We start from the raw sequence: 21,586 nt of genomic DNA on the forward strand, positions 1-21,586 counted from the left end.
GTTTTTCTGCCCCTAACACCCACCTCGTCTAACCCAAGAGATCATCATTTACATGCTTGTTTTATAGGAAGTGATGTCCAAAGTCATGGCTTACTATGAATTGATGGAAGATTACTATTTCAATCTGTCCAATGATGATTTCAACATCAAGTGAGTATTTTCCCCAATAATTTGCAACATATCAAGTTTGGTTCTCTTCTTATTGTCTATGTTTTCTTATTATTATTACATTCATTTCAGAATACACAAAGATTTATAGGTTTCTGTTCTAGATCGGACTATGGGAAAGTCCTAGTCTCTGTTCTTTTCTACATGCAGTATCTACCCCATGAACCTTTCACTACAATGTGCCATATATGTGTGTGTGCACTGTTAATATACGGTGGGCTCAAAACGCATTCAGACCCGTTCACATTTTTCTGTATTGCAGCCTTTTGCCAGAATCATTTAAATTCACTTTTCCCACATCAGGCAACACTTAATACATCAGAATGACAAAATGAATACAGGAGTTTAAACATTTTTAGAAATGTATTGCTATGACACTTAAAATTGGGATCCTGTTCTGTTGATCATCATTGAGATGTTTAGAGTCCAACTGTGGTCAATTCAGTTGATTGGATATGATAAGGACAAGCAATCACCTGCTGATAGGATGTTCCACAGATGACAATGTGCATCAGAGCAAAAACCAAGCCATGAGGTTGAAGGGATTTCATAAAGATCTTAGAGGCAGGATTCTATGTGGGGGAAGGCTACATAAAAATTCCTGCAGCATTGAAGGTTCCCAGAAGCACCGTGGCCTACACAATTCTTACATGAAAGGTGTTTGGAACAACCATGACTCTTCCTAGAGCTGACCACCCAATCAAACTGAGCAATCGTAGGGGAAGTTGCCAAGAACCCTATGATCACTTTGATTGATCTCCAGAGAAGCTTTTTGGAGAGAGGAGAAACTCCCAGAAGGACAACCACCACTGTCACACTCTACTGCCCTGAGTTGAAAGACTGAAGGTTCTCTTTAGTTAAAGACACATTGAATCCTTCTTGGAATTTGCAAAAAAATATCCAAAGGACTCTTAAACTGTGAGAAACAAGGTTCTCTAATCTGATGAAACCAACATTAGCATCATGTTTAGAGGAAACCGGGCACTACTCACCACCTGTGCAATACCATTTTCAAAGTAAGGCCTGGTTGTGTCAGCATCATGCTGTGGGGTTGTTTTTCAGTAGCAGGTGCTGGGAGACTAAATGGGTTTGAGGAAAAGCTGAGTGTTCACAATACAAAGATAACCTTAATGAAAACCTGCTCCAGACTGCTGTTGACCACAGACTGGGCTGACGTTTCACCTTCCAATAGGACAATGACCCTAAGCACAAAACAAAGATAACACAGGGAGTGGCTTAGGGACAACTCTAGGAATGTCCTTGAGTGGTCGAGCCAGAATCCGGAATTGAGCCCAATTGAACATCTCTGGAGAGACCTCAAAACCAATGGTCTCCATCCAGTCGGACAGAGTTTGAGAAGATCTGGAGAGAAGAATGAAAGATAACCCCCCCCCCCAATCCAGGTGTGTGAAGTTTGTTGCTTCAAATTCAAGAAGAATCCAGGCTGGAATCACTTTTCCAAAGGTGCTTCAACTAGATAGAGAGGAAAGTGTGTGAATACTTGTATCGGTGTCATGTTTCAGTTTATTTTTAATAAATTTACAAAAACTTATAACATCCTGTTTTCATTGTGTCATTATGAGTGTTACTTGATATAGCAAAAAAATGAATTGAAATGATTTTAGCATGAGGCTGTAGCATAGCAAAATGTGCAAAAAGTGACTGAATACTTTCAAAATCCACTGTACATTATATTTTATCTAAACAATTTTGAGTTCTTTGTTGAATTATATGTAATGTTAGGAAACCCATATCATTCACTCACATTATAATCTACTCACAACAACTTAACAACACATCACAACAACGTCTCACAGCAATTTAACAGAACCAGAAGGAGAAACTCTAACTCCACTCAGATCAATAAGGCTATGTCATGAGCTGCCTCCATCAACCCAACAATGACAACAACAAACACATGGGATGTCTGGTCATCCTACCTCGGAGTCTTTTCACTTGCACAGTATTGTGAATTAGTAGTGATTGCTGCGGAAAGTGTGTAGCAGCACTCGAGTGCCAGTGAAGTGTGCGATTGTAGGGTATCCTCAGTTATTGCTTGAGTCCTTGCCCCTCTTTCCATATCAAATACTTCATATGCTTGACCTTACTTTTCAGATGAGGGTGACAGGCATCACTACCTACATGACAGTCACACAGGGGAAAAATAGAAAGGCAACACAGCACTTCATTTGGTGGGGGCAAATAAAGGCTGTCATGTTGAGGAGGTCGGTGATTATCTTATGAATTATTAAAATGTCACTTTCTGCTGTTTGGACACCTCTGTCTGTTTAGGCCTGCTTACCTACTGTCTCATCTCGCTCCAGTTATTTACCCTGCCTCATTTTAAAAGGTATTAATACAATTCTGCTTACCTTTGTGCCTCCTTCTCCTACAAAGCCAACTCTGCAACAAGGTGAATGCGATTGCTGTTTCCTCAAATGAAGGGCCGCTGTGGTTATAGATTTTTGTTTCAGCCATTTCTTCCATTAATAACCGATTACTAATGCTTATGGGGTATTAATTTTAACTGACTTGCATTTTGATTGTTTCATTTTTTTCTTTAACCAAAACCCAAGCAATAATGAGCCAACAGATGAGCAGGCTAACATAAAGCCAATGTGCACCTGAGTCTTTTGCATAAAGTCTGCTTTGTTAAAATCTAAAATCTGGGAAATATTAATCTGCTCTAGTCCTCAAAGTATTTGGATGGTGATCTCAGAGAAAAGAATATCAGTTTTGGAAATGACAGGTGTAGCTGAGTGAGAACACAGGTAAGCCATAGAATGAATTAATAGGTTTTGTTAACAGCTAAAATGGAGATTGATTGGAGGCTCTCCAAGAATGCCGGTCATCTGTTGGTTTGCTTAGTATCTCTGTATTTTTTAGCAGCCCTTTAAAGAAAGAAATCTATAATTAAAGCTAAAGAATGGTATATTAGGGAAATATCAGTAAATGGTTACTAAATAAGAACACGGCAGGAACACAAACCTGCAGTTATTGTGGAGTTTAACACTTCTGCTCTTGACGTTAGGCCTTTTGTGTGTGAGAGCCAACTTTGAAGTATTGTGCAAAGTCAGTGACCTGCCTTCCAAGATGGTTAGAAATTGCTGTCCACACTGCGTACACTCAAGCATGGACTGAAATTGTTGCATATCTCTGAAATATAAGCTGCATCCTGACTGTCTGGATACATTTGATTGACACACATGCCACCCAATTATCATTTAGGCATCAGACAGCGGTGGCAAATTGTTGCGCATGTGTTGGACTTAAAAAGCATGATTCAAGATTTGCACAGACATACTTAAAGAGGACAAAAACTTGAATATTCAGCGTTGAAAATGGATGGAGGCACAGTTCTATTTTTACTCTCCTTTTTAATTCCAAAATTCCCGAAGGAGTTCTGATGTTTTTCTTTCGCTCTTACATTGTGTACAAGTTCCTGATTGGTTGTTTCTACTTCTGTTTTTGTTTATGGGAAGGTGGACAGCAATCAGCTGGCCCTCCAAAATACTTGGTCAGATAGAAGCAGTGGAAGCCCAACACAAGGAGGATGAGGAGAGGTTCTATAAAATCCAGATTGTGGATCAAAGCAACTTCCAGGAAAAATTAGATACCCTGCAGGTGAGTGGATTGAAGCCAGTCAAAGTTCTGCTACTGTCGTGATGTCCTACAGACCCAAACTGTGATTTAGACATTTCTCGATGTTTGTTTCATTTGCAAAAAATTATAAGAAAAGCAAACAGTGACCACTTCATCTTCAGCATATCCCACTCACTCATATAGGCTTCTTGAGCTAGCCATTTTATGAGCTTGAGCGTCAAATGTGGCATTGTGTTAGACAGCAAGTGTAATGTAGCTTGGAGTGATGTTCACTGTATAAATAAAAACCTGAAAATGTACTAATCTTTCGATTCCATCAGTATCCCTGCAGTTTCACCAGCATAGGATGGCATCCAATTTCAGTTCAGTATCCCAGTAGATTCACCAACAGAAGATCTCATTCTCTAAGGTCTGCATCCGTGCAGTTTTCATAGCTTGAAACACCATGCCATGCCAATTCAGGGTCCCAGTAGATCTATCTTCGTAAGTTCTCATCTGATTTGAAATTGGCATCTCTGTAGCGTTACCAGCATGGGATTCTATCCTGTTTTAATTAAATAGTCCAGCAAATTCACTGGCAAAAGATCACACATTCTGTGAATTTAGGATCCCTGAAGAATTACTAGCCTGAAAGATCATCTTAATTGTGGGTCCCTTCAATGTCATCGTGATGAGGCCTCATCCTACTAAAAAGTAATTTCCTGCATCTTTACCACCTTAAGATCTCATCTAGTTCTAATTATGTTTTTCTACAAATTCACCAACATTAGATGAGCTCCCTTGAAGCATTTCCACATAAGAACTGAGTCTCTGGGTCTTTATCACGATAACATGCCATCCTCTTTGAACTTTGCATCCCTTTGGCTTACTAACATGTAATACCATCTGGTTAGAATTCACTTTATTTCTTTTTTGATTTGACATTCTATAGTAATCCACGAGCAGAAATTGTCTTTTCGCATGACATGGGGAGTCAGACATGTGGGAATCAGAGCTTAGGGTCAGCCAATGTGCAGCGCCTCTGGAACAATTGTCAGGTTAAGGGCCTTGCTCAAGGGCCCAACAGAGTAGGATCTCTTCTGGAAATATGGGATTTGAACCAACAACCTTCCAGATACCAGTGCAGATCCTTAGCCTCAGAATCACAGCTCCCCCAAAGGCATAGGCCTCTTTCTACATTATGATGATTCAGTATCCCTGCAGCTTTATTAGCATGGGGTCTCATTCTAGGCAATTTCAGTATTCCTGCTGCTTTAACAGTATGTTCTTATTCTTTGTGAGTTCAGTTTTCCTTCAACTTCTGACGTGTGAGATGTCATCCTTTCTGACTTCATTTGCTCTGTAGCTTTACCTTTATGAATTCTCATCCTTAGTGAAATGAGTACGTCTACATTCTTACTACTGGACATTCGATTCCTATGTGAATTCAGTAACGCTGAATTGTTATCAGCCTAAGAGGTCAGCTTCTCTGATTTCTGTATACATGTGAACTTTATGATCTCGTATTTGATCTTGCATGTCTGTAGTTCCGTATTCAGCATACTGGTGTTTAGTCCAGGATTCCTCCTCATCAGTTTTACTCAGAATGTGTTACATTAACTTTTTCTTTCATTCATTCATTCATTCATTCATTCATTCATTCATTCATTTTATTTATTTATTTATTTCAGTTACTGGTGGCTGGATTTGCAGTCTACCATGATGTTGGGCGGGCTCATGAAATTGCCAATGAGGTCCGACGGGTCAGCAAACAACTCAAGGAATCCCAGCAGTTGGCCCAAATGTACAACAACAGGGAGAGGTTGTTTGGATTGCCGGTCACAAATGTAAGTCCATGCTTCCCTCTGATGCTGATGCTATGGAGACAGTCTAATATTGAAAATATAAAAGGCCTGCGTGCCTCGTCTGATATTCCTCACTAAAACTGTGTCAGAAATGTTTGAATTGGCACCTGAGGCCTTTCCTTTTGAAGTAATTAAGCGCACAAAACCGATGAACAGAGTATACACCATAGTGACCTCTTAGATGTTCTTGAGGTACATTCAGTATGTTAGGCTACACAATACAGTGTCCTGTTGTAAAATAATTCAAATTTTTCAAACTGCTATATTTAAAAGCAGTTCTCAGACAGAGACAAATGGATCACATGGGCACATAGGAAGCGTCATCTAGGGCTAAGGGACGCTCATTTTTGGGGATCTGGTGGAGATCAAGAGAACCACCATGGTTTGGAAGTTTTGTGTAGTAAGCAAAAAATATTGCAGGTAGTTCAGGAAGCTTTATTTCAGAAAATATTGGATGTTTCACCTGGATAGGATATAATAAACTAGTAGAGAAGACAGAAATAAGCAAACTTATACCGCATTGCCACCTAAATGCACCTTGCTTACTCTCATAGTACAGTACATTAAGGAAATGTCTTATTCTAGCTTACATTTAGGTTTAGTAATCTTCTAATAAAAATTAAATAGTTTGTTTTTTAGGTAGAACGCTGGCTAGTTACAAAATTAGTGTAATCGTATTTTTCATCTATGTATTAGTTAAATTATCTAAATCACCATTGCATATATTATATAATGGTCATGGTGGAAAATGGTGATAATAAACTGCAAAATGGGTCATGAAGCAGGGTGTTCTAGTTTCTTCTCATTATCTTTATATGAATGGCTAACCCATGCTTATCATTGCGTTGGGTCAGACCATATCCCATCATCCTCAGTATCTGCCAGGTTTCTGTTGTGGGCTCCTAAGCTATGTGACTAGATCTTTCAAAGGTGGTAATGTACATATGTTTTCTTTCCCTTAATCTATGAGGCACATGGTAAATATTATTAAATATTTTTATATCTCCTTCAGACCCCCCGCCTATGTGCAGTATTACTCTTTTTTTTTTTTTTTTAAGTCCGTCAGATACAAAAATTACTAGATACAATTCTGGTTTATTTTGCAAACATATTGAAACCAAAACATTTTTATCACAACTGTCAGCAGAGAATAATGGTTTCTGTTTCATTGGCTTTACATTTACTTATTTGGCTGACACCTTTATCCAAGGTGACTTAGTACATGTACGATACAATTGTTTCTTTTTGTTGGTCTTTCCATTTGGAGTACAGGCAGGTCAAGTGACTTGCTCAGGTCACACCGTGTCAGTAGGGGGATTTGAAACCACAACCTCAGGGTTTGAGGTCCACAGCCTTAACCAACTACACCACACTGCCTGCTGACCTTATATGACTGGCTTGTAATTGGCTGCTTCAACATCTTTCCTTTTGTTTTTGCATACTAGTATGAAAAGTTGCAGAAAATGACTCGGGAGTTGCAGCCCTACCGGGATTTGTGGACAACCACATCAGATTGGTTGCGCTGGCAGGACAGCTGGATGCATGACCCCCTCACTACCATCGACCCCGAACAGCTTGAGAGAAATGTTAATGAGTCTTACAAGAACATGCACAAATGTGTGAAGCAATTCAAAGACATCCCAGGTAAACCTTGAATTGTAGGTCCATTGACAGCTGGGCAGACTTCAAGGCAGTTGAGTGTGGAACATAATATAGTGGCCATCCATTTTCATAACCAGCCTATCCAGGGCAGGGTCACCGGGCAGCTGGAGCATATCCGAATGCAAGGCAGGACCACCACCTGCACAGGGTGCCGGTCCATCCCAGGGTGAACACACACAGCAGGGCCAATTTAGCAACACAAATCTATCTACACTGCATGTCTTTGGACTGTGAGAGAAAAATGACAAGGACACTGGGAGAACATGCAAACTCCACACAGCGTAATGTAATAACACAGACAACATTTACCATTCACTGCTTCACACATACAGCCTCCTGGTTTCAAATTCCACCCTGGATGTTGTTGAGTTTGTATGTTCTTGCCATATATGTGTGTGAGTTTCCCTCCAGGTACTCTGGTTTTCTTCCTATTTCCTCAAAGTCTTGCTGCTTAAGTAAACCAATGCCTCCAAATCGGCCCCTTGTGTAGTGTGTGCCAGTGAACCCTTGAATGGACTGGCACTCTGTGCAGAGCTATTTGACACTAGTGATGCCAACAAAGACTTCAGCCCACTACGACCTTGAATTGGATTAAGTGGGTTTGTACATGAGGCACAATCCAGGAAACAAGAAAGGCCGATTCACGCACACACTGACACTCATACTCTCCCAAGGCCATTTCAGGTATGCATGTCTTTGGGATGTGGGAGAAAAACTTGGAGTATCCAAAACTAAACACATGTACACCCTGATTCGACACATACAACAATTTGGTGCTCCACACATATAGTGTTTGGGTGCAGGATGTTGGATATGTGCGGTGGAAATACTAGCAACTGTACCACCATACTGCCCAATTGTATGATATAATATACAATGACTGGCACCACATCCAAGGTTGCTAGATACCTGAATAATGGGGCTATAAAATTAATAGAATGTTGGATAATACATTTAGTATATGGTAGCACATTAGTTACCCGCACCAACCCAGGAGACGGGTTTTGAGCTGTAGTCCTAGTTGTCATGCTGTTTTTTTCTGTGGATTTTCTGTTTTTCCACCCACTATCTATAGATGTGAAGATTAGACTAACTGGTAACTTTAAATTAGCCCAGTATGGGACCAAGTAAGTGTCTGCATTGGTGCCACCTGCTCCCAATTCTATGACTCCAAAAGCTGAATTAGTTGAGTGTAGAAAATGGATGGTCCGACTGATGAATGAAATGGATGGACTAGTAGAATTGTGTGACTCAGATTTATTGTATACTAGTATGCCTCGCAAACTTAATATAGCTTTAATTAGAGATGATATTTTTTAACAAATAGAGCATGAATGGATGGTACATGTTTTTTTTCTGCTGTTTCCATAGCCTGCCAGGCAGTAGCTGTTGGCATTCGGTCAAAGATTGAAGATTTCAAGCCCTTCATTCCCCTGGTCCAGGGACTGCGCAATCCTGGCATGCGGAACCGACACTGGGAGCTTCTGTCTGAGCAGATCGACATGACGGTGAAACCCAAGGCCAACCTCACCCTTTCCAAATGCTTGGAACTCAAACTGGAGGACCACATTGTTGCCATTGCTGGTGTAGCAGAGATTGCTGGGAAGGAGTATGCCATTGAGCAGGTGGGTACAAACCCCTGTAGCTCTCCAGCAGCTCCACTTGATGTAAACTCTCTACCATTCAAGTTGGGAGGTCCGTGAGATGTGATAGGATACTACACCTTTCTGCTGTTTACTGAAGACTTTAAAACTGCTCATGATCTGAAGTCTGTAAGATCCTAACATTTGATTGGATCATACTTAAACCAGCTGACTAAAGCATGAGATGAATTATGGAGTTGACTTATTAGTAACTAGCAACGTTACCTTGCCAAATTTAAGAATATTTGATATCTCTCTCCCTATATGTACCTTCAGCATCTTTCGTCTGTGTCCTCCTCCACTGGCAGTCCCTCTGTCCTGTAAAACCTCCTTCTCAGACTCTGTCATTTCAAGGTGCCTTGCTAGCCTCCTGTCTACTTTTGTATTTCCTGTCTTTAAAGGCGACTCCCAGTATACCCCTTGCACCTTTATATACCTCCTCGTGTGTCTCCAGCTCAATGCCAAACTGACCATTCAGATTGCTTTGAGGTACCAGACACACCTGGACCTTAGCATATTATTATATAGTAGATGGGATATTCATTTGTTATTCTTTACTAAAACTACCAAATAATGAGTCTAACACAACAAGTAATACAGAAAATGTACAGTGATGGTTGACTCCAAAGTTCTTCTTTAGAAAGGGAAGTATCAGGTAGACTGAAATGACTGTTTTTATAATTTTCCTCATTTTTTTAGGCCTTGGACAAGATGGAAAATGAGTGGGGCAATGTCATGTTTGACATTCTGTCCTACAAGGAGACTGGAACATATATTCTGAAGAGCCCAGATGAAGCTTCACAGTTGCTGGACGATCACATTGTGATGACTCAGAGCATGTCCTTCTCCCCATATAAGAAGCCATTTGAAGACAGGATCAGTTCATGGGAGAGCAAGCTGAAGTTGACGCAGGTAGGGAGACAAATGTGAGGCAAAAAGAGATCCACAAACATCAAGCATTTATGGTAGAGAGAATGTCTGTACTATTTAGAACAAAAGACGCTTCACAAATAAGAGGAGACCATTCAGTCCATCAAAGTTACTTGATGGTTACACTGTCCAAGTAGCTCTTCCAAGTAGGCCCCAATGTAAACCTCCTGGTCCGGACAAAGAGCATTGCATTCATTTAGCCAGTCGGAGTAGGAAATCTCCTTTAGTCCCTGAATGCACTTGGTGGTTGTTCTTTGCTCATTTTCTAGAGCTGCCTTGTTTTTTTAGTGGCATAAGGGACAAACGTGCACATAGTACATCGTAAGCTGAAGAATAAATTCCCTTGATTTGCACCTAGACATTTTTACAGCACAACCTACATTTTATCTAACATTTGAATTGTCTCTCCATGTTGCATAAATGCTAAGAATTTTGGACAAGTGGGTTCTGTTCATTTGGGTGGTGCTGCCATTTAAAGCTATCCATTCTGGGCATGTGGGACATGAACTGAAGTCCTCACTCTTCATGGAGAGTAGGAAATGACTAACTTAGTCACTCAAGATGATGAAGCCTTTGTTTGGCACAACTGCCTAAGTGGGCTCCTAACTGTGAGGATTCTTTTTCTGTGCAGCAGTCTTCTTCCACCTGAGCTCTGCTACATTTACATCAGCGTAAACGCGTAACTCTTTGTCATAGGTTTCTTCATCACCCCTTGTGTATTTGTATTCCCTTAACTGCGTGTTATACATCACACTTCTCTAAACTAAAATCCATTTCCACAGGATGTGCTTGAGGAATGGCTAACATGCCAGCGATCCTGGTTGTACTTGGAGCCTATCTTTAGTTCGGAGGACATTAACCGCCAGCTGCCTATTGAGAGCAAAAGATACCAAACCATGGAGCGGACCTGGAGGAAGATAATGAAGAATGCCCATGACAACAGACAGGTGACTTATTTGCTTCAAAGTGTGACATCTTCTGATAGACTTTCTGTTTATGCTCAATCTAAACTCTATAACTTATAATGACAAAGTGAGAACATCTTTTCAAAAACGTTTGCAAATTTATTAAAATCTAAACATGAAGTCTGTCCTTCATATAAGTATGCAGACCCTTTGCTGTGATACTCCAAATTCTGCTCAAATGGTTTTAATTCTCCTTGAGGTGTGTCAAGAAAGAAAGAAAGAAAGAAAGAGAGAGAAAGAAAGAAAGGCTCCTTGCCATCTCCTCGGCTCCTCTTTTTGCAATTCCCTACTGATTGTGACTAGTACCTCCTGTTTGATCTTACTGGGCTCTCCTGATTTCCTCTCTAAGATGTGTAAGTGCCATACACCTCTGGTCCCCGCAAAAAAGGACAGAACCCTTTAGGCACCCTTAGGCATTCACATTCCTGGCGAAGAGATGGATGGATAGTAAAGAGTAATTTTCGATAATCCTATAATTAGTTACAATTTTTTCCATAAATGTTATTAGGTGAAAACAGAACAGTATACTTTGAACTCAACATTATGACTGATGAAATCAAGTCTGTGCTGCAGACTGAAACAATGGCTTTTCCCTTCTGAGCAAAAGGCTGAAGATGACTTGAGAGTAATTATTGGGAATTTGCCACTTGGAATAAATAGTGAAATGGAAGTAAATGGAGCTGCACTTGTACAGTTCATCACAACTGGTGTTAAAGGTGCGGAGCTTGTTTCATGTGCTACAGCTAGACACAAGAAGTCAAATTCCCTGTGTGGCCGTGTGCTTGTCTTGTAGAGCTGTGCTGCCCCCTTGTGGCATTTCAAACCATATAACGCAGTGCAGGCTTTTTTATAAGAAGTTTCACAAGCATTCTTGGTGTGATTCTTTGCAATTAAAAGTATACTGTGATGTGTAAATTGAATGTAGAGTTTTTAAAAGTGTTGGGGTAGAACATGTTTTAAGTTAACATGATCGTCACTGCACACCTAGACTGTTTCAAATGAGTCATTTATTTCTAGGTGTCTTAGGAGCAGTGCTGTGTATTCAGTACTCAGAGTGGCAGTGGGCTCCTATGCCGCCTCGGTTCCTCTATTGCCACTGACTGAGCACACTGTCTACATGTGGCATAATGAGTGCCATTTTACATTGTACCATAGAATATATTGTTGGTGTTTTCTTATAATATGTAATAGAATTAAGCTCAGTTTGCTGGTTTCCAAAATCATTTTCTTTTCTATTTTATAATTTTTGTATGTGGGAACAAACCGATGAAGTGAAGGTCAGGTTCCCCCTAATGTTTCCATGCTTAGTTACAGCTTCTTCTTTTGGCAGGTTATCACTCTCTGCCCTGACACTCGATTGCTAGAGAATCTACGAGAGTGTAACAAACTTCTTGAGCTGGTCCAGAAAGGTCTCAGCGACTACCTGGAGACCAAGCGAGGAGCCTTCCCAAGGTATCACCCTGGCTGTGTTCAGTGATTACAGGAGCTGTAGGGTGTCATCAGAATGACGCATTGTGAACAATGGAACCAAGTCTGCCTTAATATATTTAACATTTTTTGTTTTAGGTTCTACTTTCTGTCTGATGATGAGCTGCTGGAGATCCTGTCTCAAACCAAAGATCCTACGGCTGTACAGCCACATCTGCGCAAGTGTTTTGAGAATATTGCAATGGTGAGACTCGTCTTAATTTGGCAAAGCTTTCGTTGTTACGACTATACCTGTAGTTGATGTCTGCCATGGTGGCAACCTCCTCCTAACTGATCAGACACCTCTTCAATCATCTCTTTGTGCAGCTCAAATTCCAGGAGGACTTAAAGATCACACACATGTACTCCGGGGAAGGTGAAGAGGTCGAGCTGTGCAACCCCATCTTTCCTACTGGCAATGTGGAAGACTGGCTCCGTGATGTGGAAAGGACCATGAAGGCCAGTGTCCGAGACAACATTGATCGCTCCCTGGAGGAATACCCCCAGGTAACCAGAAGCTGTCACTAACCTCAGAAGGGCGAGGTAAACTGAGCCTCCAGATCAGTACTTAATGTGCAGGAATTTAACTTTAGCTTAAAACAGAACATAACACCATGTACAAATGACATAAATATCATAAGTTAGACAATGTACACTATTTAACAGTTGCAGAATAGTGCAATGATAAAGGAGATGTGCAAGTGAAAGCACCAATGTAATGCATAAAGCTCTAGGAAATAATAGAAATGAATTGGGGAGAAGTAAAAAAGGCACACCGCTTGGGATTCTAGAGACACGGGTGTCGTTGTGACAATGGGGCTCCAGACGCTACTTATATTCACTCAGACATGACCCCCACTTGATGACCACTGGATAAAAGCTACAGCCGTGCACTCCTCACAAACTGATGTAAGATGTGAAGCTTGAGTGAAGTAAGAATTAATTAGGGTTAGGGTTAATTATTATGATGTGTTCTTGCATTACGGTGTGTATCTTTTGAGCTCATTACTATCATTACTAATGGAATAACAATGCATTGATAATTTAGTTTTTTTTCTACGTGCGAGAGCTGTTCTCTGGGGGTGCTTGTGGTTAACACCACTTCTGACCCTGCACTCCTAAATAAAGGAATTCTAAAGCAGGTAATAAGATATCCCAAGGAAATGTTTTGTGAGAGAATGTTAGCAGATGATTTCCTTTAAACGTTTGGGTTATCGTGAAATAATGCCAAGCTCATCCAGCAACATGTTAAGTGGTGCCAAAGGTAGTGTAAGTGGGCTTCAAAAAACTGTTTCAAGTGTAACTAGCTTAGATTTAAACCTGGGAATTTACATTCGTGACCCCTCCATGCATGAAGAGGAAAATGAGACAGTCTCACATATTTAGAAGTGCAAGAGCTGTGGACTGCAGAGGCATAGAAAGTTCCGGAGCCCCCTGCTGCTGATTACTCTCCTGGGTAAGGGGTGGCTTTTGGGGCATACTGACTCCAGTCCTCTTTTTTTTTTTTTTATAAAGCATTTCCCCCTCTGACCCCTGACCTGTCACTAAAAGAATTAACCTGAATGACAGCAGGTGGGCTGCATGCTTCCTCTAATAAGGCAGTCACTTTTTAACCGGTGGGCACCATCTTTTGATTGAAATTCAATAGGGTGGTCCTCCACTGTTCCTTCTGTTAATATACCTCCAGGGAATTGTCTGCTGGTCCTTAAGCCACCCACATTAAGACTGAGGGTCGCTGTGCCATTTCCAGTGTGAGTCTCCTTGTCTCCCCACTTTGTGGTTTCTGGACACTCACTCAGTCGTTCAATCTGACTTTTATTTAGCAACATTAAGAACATGCCCCATCATAATGTCCTTTACAGAGCTAATTTAGAGTATAATATCACACTTAACAACTGAGCAGTACTATATTAAGAATAAACACATATAGCAGGTACAACGGATAACATCACGAGAACCTGCCAGACTTTACACAGTCTGTACAGAAATGAAATACGCAGGACAGCAATGGTATAAAACAAACAAAACTGGGTTCATAGCAGCAATGATAAGCCAACTACTGGAGCTACACCAGTTCCACTTTTGTATAAAGGTAATACCTATAGGATGGCACTTCAGCATCTAAAGAATGAAAGATGAATTACAGTACATTGGTGTATTGGTGCCATGATTATATTATTAGTGTTTGATGTTTGCTGACTATGTGAAACCACTTCTGATGAATATTTCCGAACTGCTTTGTGCAAGTGCCTTGTCCTCTGACTTCCCTTTAGTATTAATTTGTTGTTTACAGCTTTTGAAGCTCTCCATGCAATCTTGCCCTTAGTCAGCTGTCATTTAAGAACATAAGAAATTTGACAAACGAAAAGAGATCATTCAGTCCGTCAAACCTGTTTGTTTAGCCAATAGCTAAGCTGTCCCATCATCTCATCCAGATTCGTCTTAGAGTTGTCCAGGTTCAACTCCATGTCGCAGTAGTTTGTTCCAGAGTCCCTCAACTCTTGGCGCAAAGAAGAGCTTCCTGGTTTCTGTTGTAAATGCACTGCCCCTTAATTTCCATTGGTGTCCTCGGGTACGTAATTCACCCTTAAGCTGAAAGAATGTTGTATTAATGCTTTTGACAGTTTAAGTGTTTTCTTCTCCCAGCACATCATTATAGATGTGCGTATTCCCATAACTCTGTATCTCTGGTTTCTTAATTCAGGTTTCACGCACCCGGTGGGTTTTGGCTTGGCCAGGTCAAGTGGTCATTGCTGGATGTCAGACATTCTGGACTATAGAAGTGTCAGAAGCTCTTGAGAAAGGTGATCTAGAAGATCGGCTATACCCAGTGCTGGAGACTCAGGTGTCAATTTCATTTTATCTTTTCATCTTATCACATTTTGGTTTGTATTTATCTTGGCAGTTTCGTAATTCTAATCTTTCTCTTTTTCAGCTCAATGACCTTGTAGCCCTAGTTAGGGGTAAGCTATCCAAAATGCAGAGATCAGTGCTGTCCGCCCTGATTGTGATAGAAGTGCATGCGAAGGACGTGGCAGCCAAGCTAATTGAGGAGAAAGTGGGCAGTGTCAATGATTTTGAGTGGATTAGCCAGCTCAGGTAACATTTCATGTTTCTTTTGCAGATTTAGTCAAACTGCAGCAGTCATCAGAACATCTTGTGTGTAATGTCAAGTGGAATGGTGAGGTTAAAGGGTATCAAAAGAATAGAATGGAATTGAGGTTAGATTGCTCAAGGCTGTTACCCTAAGGTGTCATTTAAATGACATTTGTTGTGATAGTAATTCTTGTTTAATTGTTCTTGGGTTTTCCTTTAGCCTAAATATGATTTATACCTATTTTCTGGTGCTTTTCTTATTCAGAAAACCCATTTTTGATGTTTTTTGTTTGGAGTTTTCATTTAAAAGATTTCACATTTATTTGACTCCATTTTGGTTTTCGGTCCCCCGGGGCAGATCTACCATCAAGTCCTGTGATGGCAAAGGGCCTTTTCATCATTACACCCCCCTCTACTTACCTGATGAAACAATAGATTATCCGCAAGTCAAAATTACCAAGGGGGAACCCCCTCCACCCTGCTTGATGAAGCGACCAAGTCCTGCTCCAAAATTAAGAATGAGAAATTCTGGGCGCTGCATTGTTAACAGTATGATTGACGCTCTATGAAGGAGTTAAGACACCCAGGAGCCTGTGGGGGTCTTAATCTGGCCTTAGTATCCCCTGTTACCATAGTAATGCATCCCATGACACACTGGGACTGTGTGATGGTGACAACATCAACAAAATTATATTAAGGTCATCTTGCACAATCCTGAATCATCCAAGAGTGGATAAACATGTGCAACCTACGTTTTGACTCCTGGCTTAGAAACTTGACTCAAAAGTTAAGACTTGTGTTTGGTTAGCATTTGAGGCTTTGATGATCATTTTTCTTGACTCCTGGTTTGACCATAGCTTTGTTTTCCAACCAGTCATTCCAATAAAACCCATATTGACTTCTTCTTTTCAGTTATACACCCATCTTAATGGTAAAATGGTAGACTAGTGTTGGTTTGCCAAAAAACAATACATCATCATAAAACCAAAGTGATAACCATGCTGATAGCACATGCCTGTCATATTACACCAGAGTTGTTGTCCTGGCTCAAGTTTGTTTTGTGTTTATAATAATTTGTAGAATTTTGCATGTTAATAATCCTGTTCTTGGTTGTGTTCAGTCTATTTTGTACTTATTTAATATTGTACCCTGTATTAATTTTGCTGTTATGTTAAGCATATCTGTAGTGTTTTTGCTAACTGCCCTAGTATTTTGCAAATGTTTATACACATTTTTTAAACAAGCGGACCAAAAATCAAGTAAGTTTACCCACAAAGTAAGAAGAAGAATCAGAATGATAGAGACTGCGATTTCTAAACAGATCCAAAGTACTGACAATCTTCCCATGCTTCTCAAGGACATGGCCAGCGTGACATCACCTTACATCGCCACATCATTGAGTTATGGTCATCATGTATCCGAAAGACTGTGCCTGTTAGACAAACATTTTATAAAAGAAAACAAAAGAACCAGTCGCGTGCTCCAAACAGTGCAAAGGTGCACACAGCATCACAATCTTGAATTTTAAACATTTAGTTGCTCTTTCTTCAGTGGTCTTTCCATGTGGGGGTCACCACTAGAGATTTCTTGTTAATCAGAAAATTTTATTTTGTAACCACCAGGTATTACTGGAATAAAGACGACCTTTACATCCGCGCTGTCAATGCTGAATTTCTCTACGGCTATGAATACTTGGGAAACACAGGTCGGCTGGTTATCACTCCTCTTACTGATAGGTACTGTCCATTGGCCCCCTCTTCAATTTGATTATCTCTAGTAAAGCTTTATGTGCCACAAAACTAAAGTGCATTTGCTTTTGTAGATGTTATTTAACGCTGACAGGGGCCCTGCATTTAAAGTTTGGAGGGGCTCCTGCAGGTCCTGCTGGGACAGGCAAGACCGAAACCACCAAGGATCTGGGGAAAGCACTGGCCATTCAAACAGTGGTGTTCAACTGCTCAGATCAGCTGGACTTCATGGCCATGGGCAAGTTCTTCAAAGGGCTTGCAAGGTATTGTAACACTCAACTTATTGTCCTCCAGATGGCTCCTGCTGTGCACTCTTGATATAAATGTAATTTATTTATGTACTCTGCTTCCATCATCTTAATTGCCCTGCAGTAGGGTGCAGTAGTATAAATACAATATTAACAGGAATTTATTTATTTTATTCTAACCTGTATAGCAAGTAAAAGATATGTGGAATTATTTGTTCGGAAGTTACATAACAAACCCAATTTTTGTAACTATCAGAAAACAAAGTAAAAGCAGGATTGTGTTCAAGAGGGTTCAGGAGTATTACAGAGAGAGATAAGGGAATGAGCAGGACACTTGACCAATATGGCCAACCCACCATGTGATTTATGAAAGTAATTAGTGAAACTATCATGTGTCCCCATCATCGACCTGAACTGGAACTTCATTCTGACCATCCACATTTACTCTCTGTCAGTTGAAAACAATTAGCTTTGTGGATTTGATTACCTGAGGCAGACTATGGGACTGTACAGATTCACAGATGGTTTACAACAGTGAGTAATTGAGTCAATCTTAAACAGAAATTGGAGCAGACACAGACACACCTAGCATAAAAAGTGTCTAAAGGGCAAATTAATATTATACTATTAAGTAGAATCTCTCCACGTCTCCTTTTTTAACTTACTTATCCAGTTCAAAGTGTTACTTTCTATATATAAAATGTTATCACAGTTGTAGGAAGTGAGGTATAAGGATACTTCACTTAAGCTGTACTAAAACATCTTCTTTCCTAATTTTACATTTCACTTTATTATCTTAGCAGATGCTTTTATCCAAAGTGACTTACAAAAGTCAATCAGTCTGTCATTTCCTACCCCGCTTAGTTCTGAATAGGGTCACACGGGTCTGCTGGAGACTATCCCAGCTAGCATAGGGCACAAGGCAGGAACAAACCCTTGGACAGGGTGCCAGTCCATTGCAGGGAGAATTTACAAAAGTGATCAACATAATTGGAGATAAGTTACAGGACCAGCCTACAAAGTCGATCACCACAAGTGAAGAGCTCAAAGCAAAACATGAGCAAGTTAAAAATCCCTAGGCCACAAAAACCTAACAAAGCCATTATCTTGTAGACAGAAATTCATCAAACAAGAGAGCCTTCAGATGCTTCTTAAATGCTTTGAGAGGGTCACAAGTTTGAATGGAGAAGAGCAGCTCATTCAGAGCTGAACAAGAAAAGTGTCAGGATTGAGGTTTACCATGCAGAGGTGGCATCATCCAACGACATTCATCATCAGACCTGAGTGGGAGAGAAGGTGCATAGGACCCCACAGGTGCCTCCATATATTTAGTTGCTGACACACTGATTACTTTGTAGGCAAGCATCAAGGATTTGAACTTAATACATGCTGCTACAGGGAGCCAATGTAGTGATCTGAAAAGGGGAGTAACAAGTGCCCACCTTGGCTCTGTGAACACCAGACATGATGCTACGTTTTGAGTCATCGGCAGTGACCTGGTGATATGTGCTGATACTCCTGCTGGCAGAGAGCCAAGACAAGACCAAAGCCTGGACCATGATCTGTGAGATTCTGTCTGACCTTCCATATAAAACAATGAGCTCCATATTTCAAGTAAAGGCACATGTGCCAAAATCATCTTTCCACTTCACACTTCATTATACTGAACAAGACCAAAACAAAAAATCAATAAGGCTAAATATCTTGCAACAGAAAGCATGAAGCACGGAGATCAACATGACTGAGCACAAGACATGACACACCAATCTTTTTTGCCACATATTTTATTATTTTTATTTTATTTTATTTTTTTCAAATATTAAATTCTTATTTATGAGTTCAACTTTACTGGTGTGGGCTGGTGCCCAGCCCAGGATTTGTTTCCTGCCTTGTGCCCTGTGTTGGCTGGGATTGGCACTAGCGGACCCCCGTGACCCTGTAGTTAGAATATAGCGGGTTGGATGATGGATGGATGGAGTTCAACTTTAGCTCCCTAAACTGATTGCTGGGAGAACAACCCTTAAATCCAAAAATTCTGCTTTAAAATCTTAAAGATTGTTGCTTTTTCTCAGTATATATCTGCCATAATAAAAATAACGTTTAACCTCAGATATTTTGCTTCCTAAACACCAATCTTGAACTTTTGTCTGTAACTTGAATTTATTGACTACAATTTTGCTTTTGATAATGGTGCAGTTTTGACTGAATCTTGAAAATGTGCTTTAATCTTCTTATATAATACGCTACCGTGGCTGTTCGTTTGTCTGTCCAGGATTTTAAATCACCTATAGCTCGCAAACTGTTTCACCTTTCGACTTGAAATTTGGTACACATATACTACGTGACGTCTATTATCCGCTTTCAGGGTGATGATTTTTATTACTATTTTTTTATTTTTATTTTATTTTATTGTAGAATCAACTCTTGACAGCGCGCAGCAGGGCGGCCGTGCGGTGTATGAGTATGGGCGCCGTTCTCATTCCTTACCACCTTCGCTAATCATTCTTGAGGCAGATTGAAGACTTAAGTGCCAGTTTAAGTGAAAAATTAATGAAAACGTACTAAGTAATTGCAACACAAAAACTAAATTAATCAGTTTTAACACGAAAAGATGACGACAAAAGAAGCGAAGAATCGAGCCACTAGGGTGGAGAAAAGAAGAGCTGCTCATGAAGCAGCAAGCACATCAACCTCTGAGCAAATGAATGCTAAACATACAGAGAAAGATTAGATTAGATTAGATTAGATTAGATTAGATTAGATTCACTTTATTGTCATTACACATGTATAAATACAGGGCAACGAGATTCAGTTTAGCATCTAATCAGAAGTGCAAAGAGCAGAAGTACAATAAATATAATATGTGCATATTATTTACAGTTAAATACGATATTTACAGTTAAATACGATATATACAGTTAAATACGATATGTACAGTTAAGAGCACAGTGAAGATGGGAATAGATATATAGATATATTAATAGATATACAAATGTTCTAAATGCGGATGGCAAATATACATATTTTACAATATACATTTATGTACCTATACATGTATTTGTATGTACTATAATAATATAAGTACTCTATATATATATATATATATATATATATATATATATATATATATATATATATATATATACAGGTGTGTTATGTATGTGCAGTAATAATATAAGTACTATTATATATATACACAGATGTACAATATACAGATGTGATATGTATGTGCTGTAATACTATGAGTATTGTATTGTAAAGAGGATGAAAACTAGGAATGCTCAAGTCAAGTGGATTCACTGCATGTTATCGTGCAGTACGCCATTACTGGTGTATTATAATTATGATATACTGTAGATCTCCAAATATTATAATGTCATTTTTGTTAAGGTTGTCACAGTAGGGTATGTAGCCCCAGAGACCTGGGTGTGACCTACTGGCCTAGTCTCACATTGTGTGCAGGTGGCACTTTCTTCCTGTCTCAGTATACTTCTGTTTAATAAATCTGGAGCCATTCATGTGAAATGAATTGGCAGTTGTAACTTATAAGTGAGTGGATGTGGGTGCACAAGTGGACATAGTGTGGCATCCTCTCCATGGGACTGCCTCTTATACTTTACCCAGAACTGCTGAGACAGGACTTGGGCTAGTGAAAGTGGGCTTCAAAAATAGAAGGATGGATAAATTTTCTGAACATTCTGAAAATGACAACTTCTGAATTTCCAATTTTGATGTCTTGATGATTCTTTTTAAATTTTGACCTATAATTTTGTTTCTGGGGCTTTTATTTATATCTTTTGAAGTGACTACCGCCTAAGGGGTGCTGGTGTGTAAGGTAATTGCTGTGTTGCATACACGTAAGTGTAAATGTAATGGGAAACAATTTTGATTATTCATTAACTGGTATTAATTGACAATTCATAAATGTTTTTTTCATACTGTTATGCTTCCATATAATGTTTGATCCCCACATTTCTTTGCAACAGGGTTTACAGAGAAATATGGTAAATAGTATGCAATACTATTTTTTGCTTTTTTCAGTTCTGGCGCCTGGGCTTGTTTTGATGAGTTCAACCGGATAGATGTGGAGGTCTTGTCTGTGGTAGCTCAGCAGATCACAACCATCCAGAAAGCTCAGCAGCAAAGAGTGAGTCTCTGATTTTAAGCCAACATCTAGTGAACCCAAAGTCCGTCCTTTATGTAACTCAGTGA

General features: G+C 39.9%; 1 protein-coding gene across 1 annotated transcript in view; it reads left to right on the plus strand.

Annotated features, from left to right (window-relative positions):
- Window positions 1-21,586, plus strand: part of dnah1 (dynein, axonemal, heavy chain 1) — a 145,803-nt gene that overhangs the window by 39,611 nt on the left and 84,606 nt on the right. Inside the window, exons 16-30 of the mRNA XM_039771584.1 lie at window positions 68-150; window positions 3,651-3,792; window positions 5,442-5,597; window positions 7,061-7,259; window positions 8,649-8,902; window positions 9,620-9,832; window positions 10,633-10,797; window positions 12,146-12,267; window positions 12,382-12,487; window positions 12,610-12,789; window positions 14,987-15,127; window positions 15,218-15,381; window positions 17,001-17,114; window positions 17,201-17,389; window positions 21,416-21,521. Coding sequence (XP_039627518.1) covers window positions 68-150; window positions 3,651-3,792; window positions 5,442-5,597; window positions 7,061-7,259; window positions 8,649-8,902; window positions 9,620-9,832; window positions 10,633-10,797; window positions 12,146-12,267; window positions 12,382-12,487; window positions 12,610-12,789; window positions 14,987-15,127; window positions 15,218-15,381; window positions 17,001-17,114; window positions 17,201-17,389; window positions 21,416-21,521 — 2,334 coding nt within the window. The remainder of the gene's footprint in view (window positions 1-67; window positions 151-3,650; window positions 3,793-5,441; window positions 5,598-7,060; window positions 7,260-8,648; window positions 8,903-9,619; window positions 9,833-10,632; window positions 10,798-12,145; window positions 12,268-12,381; window positions 12,488-12,609; window positions 12,790-14,986; window positions 15,128-15,217; window positions 15,382-17,000; window positions 17,115-17,200; window positions 17,390-21,415; window positions 21,522-21,586) is intronic.

The sequence above is a fragment of the Polypterus senegalus genome, chromosome 12 (assembly GCF_016835505.1).
Source record: "Polypterus senegalus isolate Bchr_013 chromosome 12, ASM1683550v1, whole genome shotgun sequence".
Classification (NCBI taxonomy): Eukaryota; Metazoa; Chordata; class Cladistia; order Polypteriformes; family Polypteridae; genus Polypterus; species Polypterus senegalus.